Here is a 5486-nt window from a genome sequence, read left to right on the forward strand (position 1 = left end):
GGTAAAAATAAATCGTATTTAAGAAGTGTGCATTACGAGATGGGAACACATTGTTTTTTCTTGTTCGTGAAACAGTTGAAGAAATCCAAGCTAACCAATATTTGAATCTACGTTTCTTAACTACTCTCATTTCATCAAAGGTTAGTCAACATTTAATAAAATATATTGATTGGCTTACGAATAATATTCTATTAACTTTTTATAATTTACTATTTTATTTGATTTAATCTTATATACTATTGATCTTGACTTGAATAGTTAAATATTTACACGAAAATCTACTTTTGATTTTCAATGTCAAACTATACACCTATCTGTTTTGTACCTACTTGTTTTGTAACTTCTCTTAATAATAAGCTCCGAAATTGAATTTCCCAGCTAATTATATTTGTATTTGTATTGTTTTTGTCAACAGAAATGAATAATGGTATGCATTTACTTCTATTTCTATTGACCGTCAAGGCATATTCACAGTCTACGTTAACATCAGGATTCGTCATCAGACAGTCTAGAAATAATGATTACATGGTAGTAGCCACCACTGCAGATGCTACAAACAAAAAACCTAAACCAAAATTATCGCGTTTGATAAGAAGACTTTGTAAATTATATCCAGATCACGCATGGTGTCGACCCAATGACAGTCCTAACACAACTACTTCCCCTACTACTACTTATCACTTGGAAACTATAATTAATGTCAATAACACGACGCCTAATAAAAACGAAGTCATCGAAGTCAATACCAATTCTACATCAGTCGAATTTGGAAACGAGACAACAAATGGGAACCTATCCAGTACAGAAACGTCACCGACGACAACTATTATTAACAACTGGCCTGCTCGTGATAATGAGTCGTTTGAATCAATTACTATTAACTCAGCTTCAGAAACAACTCTGAACGATTATGACGAGTTAACTATATTGCCCGTGACGGATTACACCGACGACGCGGTAAACACTTCTACAACTCCGGAACCAACTACAAACTACGAGCCCGATAGCACAGCGTCTACTACTACTAAAGTTTTGTATAACGCGACTCTTATTGAGACACCAGCATCAATTCCTACACATTATCCGATCACCTCCACTGAATTTGCAACCACTAATGAAGTTGTGGATAACGTGACTCTTATTGAGACAACAACGTCAGTTTCTACAAATTATACCAATTCTGCAACCAACACCACTAAATTTGTAACCATTACTGAAGTTTTGAACAACGTGACCCTCATTGGGACAACGACGGTAGTTCCTACGCGTCATACTCATTATCCGATCACCTCCACTGAATTTGCAACCACTAATGAAGTTGTGGATAACGCGACTCGTATTGAGACAACAACGTCAGTTTCTACAAATTATACCAATTCTGCAACCAACACCACTGCATTTGCAACCACTAATGAAGTTGTGGATAACGCGACTCTTATTGAGACAACAACGTCAGTTTCTACAAATGATACTAATTCTGCGATCACCTCAACTGAATTTGAAACCACTACTGAGGTTTTGAATAACGTGACCCTCATTGGGACAATGACGGCCGTTCCTACATGTGATATTAATATCTGTCGTCTAATTTATTTTATTATTAGGAAGATTATTAAGTATTTTTGCAATTGTTCCAAATTAAATGAAATTTTATTTTATTAATTTAATTTATCGTTTTATTCATGTACGCTGAGCTATAATAATATCTGTAATAACTAATAAGTATTTAAAACTTACGAAGCAAACCTATTCGTTTTACCTTAACTTTTAACAACTATTATGGTAATCTAATCCCTGTACAGGCCCACAAATAGATAATCAGCGAGATATTCAAGCACTGGCTATTAGAATGTTTAGGTATAGCGTATAGGTAAGGTCAATACAAATCAGCAATCACTAACCAGTACTGACATATTAATATAATTTAGTATTATACTAAGCAACATGACGTCGTGATGATCTTTAATGCCAACATACATGGGAAAAGTCTGGTACATATTATAATAAGGTAAAAGAAGAAGAGTTTATTTAAAATAATTAACTGATATGTTGAACAATTACTAACGATCTTATCGGTATTAATTAGTGTGACCTGACATCCTACATTAGAATTGTCGTACTTGTGAGATCTGCGCCCCCATTTATGATAATACCCATTTCAAAATACCTATTCATTTCTTTTATATTATTTATACAATAATAAATTTATATTTCTATCGAATCTAGTTATAAAATTAACACCATCGAAGCATTAGCCACTATCATCATTCAATAATCAATGATAAATTATAATTATATTATAAAAAACAAAATATATATATATATATAATATGTTTTATTAAAAGTAGTATTCAAATTTAAAATGTTATTATTTACTATAAAATATTCGTTCAAGTTCAGCTAAGACAAAACAATGGAAATGTAGTATGAAAACCAAATATAAATGCTCGGGAGTACTGTTTTTCATCATTTTTTATTACAAAATAAAATTGTTTTACTAAGCATCTATATAAGGATTTTTTATGTTCATATGTTAATTATAAATTATAAATATGAAATTATTCAAATACTTTTGAAAAGTAATGAGAGTGCTTGACCTTTATTACCACGGATTTTTTTACAATGGACTTTTTATGCTCGGGTTTTTTTTCACTCGATCTTTGTTTTCCTATAACTCTTTTACCTCGTATTCTTTTTGCCGAGTTTCGCTTGCAACGCTTAAAATTTCAACAGTAACCACAGTACTCATATAATTGGTTGTAACTTATATTACCCACTATTATTTTCCCAAAACAATAAATATAATAATGGTTTTAATATAAAATTATAAAAAAATACATTGATCTTTTCTATGAATATGTTTTTATTTTATTAATTACAGAACGATAATATATTATATGATCTGGTATGGCGCGTTGGATTGCCTCGGTCACTATAACGTGTTCTGAGGTCATGCATCAGCCGATGTCGCTATTATTCCCGGATGGGTGACCAGTGACAAATAGTCTAAATTGCTCTAAAAACAACCTATCGATTCCCCGCCACCTACCAATGTTTACCTCAACCACCTGCAGTTGCTGTCAACCTGTTTCTGCTGTAATAGTAATAATATAACTAATAAATAATTCAACATTTACTGATGTTTGATCATTTAAATATTTATATTAAACTAATAATCAATATAATAAATACAATACAATATAATATACATAATAATATATACAAAATAATACAAATTAAATTTGTTCAAAATTGTTATCATAATAATATATACATCGTAAAATGTCAAAAGTCGTTCAATATTTATTATTATTATTTATTTGTACACAATATATGTAGTCAAACATAGTTAAAAGTTGTTCAATATTATTTTTTATAATGTAATGATGCCAAACTAATAAAATGTAAAAGATTCATTTTTTTATAGCTTCATAATCTGTGTTTTTACTAATTTTCATTTTGGTGAGTTGACCTAAGAAAAATGTACCTATGTATCTGTTTGGAATTTGGATCCTTGTGTTTAAGACGTTTATAAATAAACAAATGTTTTTGTGTCATTTTGTAAACAAGGAATTGATTTTTTAATGAAAAGATTCACAACTGTTTGTGATTTGCTCAGAACTAATTGAAAAAGAAGCCAAAACATTGGGTGGAAATCTCAAAAATTCATCAATGTAATTTTCAGTTAAATAATTACAAAATTTCAAGATTCTTAGATCATTAGGGCAGTGTGCCATAAACTCTTGTATAAAACAATAAAAAAACTTCTCTAGATATTAAAAAGAAAGTCCAAACATTTTTCGTAACCAGATTCCGGGCTCACAGTTTTTAGATTCTGAGCGAGGAAGCTAGTGGTTTTACAATAGTGCTTATTTTTTATTGTTTTTCATAAAAAAAATCTACTTTAAAATTCTCATATTTTATACAAGATGTCTACCAACATGTCTATGTATGTAAATTGTACAGTATACAAATTTAAATTACGATCGTCGGAAACAAACGGCGAATAGCCATGAAGAAATTATTATAATAGTATAAATTACGATTCGCGACATATTCACAATTCACAAACACACTCCACGTCTGTCGCGCGCGTGCGCGTTTGTCGTATTTTTACCATAATACACATGCGCGCCGTAGAACACTATTATATATTATTATATTATAATAAAGTATGCGCGCGATGCGCCGGAGGCAACACTATACCGCCATTCACCCAACGTCCGACGGCACCCTTTGCGACTTTTGTTTTTATCGAAAATGTCGCGTGGCGCTCGTACACGTATACAAACGCTGTATATACAGGATGATTCACTTGAAAGCATGCTTACCAGTCACCGCCATTATATCCTTTGATCGCTTATTATAAATTGAAATAGAAATTGTCTAATATATGGTACTTGAAGAGCATAATATTATTATTTTCAATTCCAAAAAAATTGTTATGCCTATTAATTATTATATAAACGAGTGTTAAGTTCAGAGGCGATACATATACAAATATTATGTTATTCCATTGAGAAACTCTTTTTTTACTGTAAATCGAGGAGCAGATGATTTATTTGAAAATGTTGACTTATCTGAATAGAAATTCGAACGAGTAGTTTCTAAATTGTTAAACTCCATAAACTAAAACTATAGAACTTACTTTTAAACAATACATTTTTTTAATTATTATCCTTGCTTGCGCTTGAATATTACCTATAATATTATAAAGTCAGGATATGATTCCGTGATAATTATATATGTGAGCTATAGGTAGCTAAGCTTAGGTATATTTATATTTTTTTGTTACACTTACAACCTACTCGGACAGTTTTTACATATTATAAAATGCTAATAGAATTAATATTGTAAATTTAATATTAATATTTTAATAATATAGTGATCATATGGAATATTTATATATATTAGAATATAGATACATCGTAGATTTTAGACAATATAAAGCTTGTGTAGTTGTGTATAATATATTTGAAAATAGGTACTCGTTCGAATATCGATTTAGATACATCCTGCACATTTTCAAAGTTAGCAGTAAAAAAGTTTCTCAATGGTATAAACGAAGAAAAAGCGCGAATATAACTATAATTAATTATAATAATAGTCTTCTAGTACCTCTATCAATTTATATAATAATTATAGGCAACAATTAAGAAATCTGAATTCAAATAACGGACAATTGAAGCATTAGATTTCGGAAAATCGCCCTGTATATACCTATGGCGACGGCAGCCGTAGCGTGCCGCCCGTGTGACGCTATGCCGGGTCGGCGGCGGCGGCGGCGCGTGGAAGATATCCGTGAAGCGCTCGAGCAGCGTATTTAGACCGTCGTCGGCGGGGGTGTGTTGTGGCCCGTGAACGATCGTGCGCCGTCGTTTCCTATACACCGTGTGTGTGTGTGTGTGTGTGTGTGCGTGTGTGTGTGTGTGTGTGTGCGTGTGTGTGTCCAAACACGAGCAACCAGAGGCCGCCGCCGCCGAGCG

The 5486-nt window shown here is 31.8% G+C and overlaps 1 protein-coding gene across 1 annotated transcript; it reads left to right on the top strand.

Annotated features, from left to right (window-relative positions):
* On the top strand, positions 1 to 1985 carry LOC132943828 (uncharacterized). The gene is made up of 2 exons (XM_061012948.1): positions 1 to 140; positions 416 to 1985. Exon 2 carries the CDS (start codon positions 418 to 420, stop codon positions 1660 to 1662), a length of 1245 nt encoding a protein of 414 aa, XP_060868931.1. The 5' UTR covers positions 1 to 140; positions 416 to 417; the 3' UTR covers positions 1663 to 1985.
* The last annotated feature ends 3501 nt before the right edge of the window (positions 1986 to 5486 follow it).

Source organism: Metopolophium dirhodum, chromosome 4, assembly GCF_019925205.1.
Source record: "Metopolophium dirhodum isolate CAU chromosome 4, ASM1992520v1, whole genome shotgun sequence".
Lineage (NCBI taxonomy): Eukaryota > Metazoa > Arthropoda > Insecta > Hemiptera > Aphididae > Metopolophium > Metopolophium dirhodum.

What these genes read in the sequence shown, in the direction of transcription:
- LOC132943828 (XM_061012948.1), top strand. Translation starts at nt 418, where the DNA reads ATGAATAATGGTATGCATTTACTTCTATTTCTATTGACCGTCAAGGCA.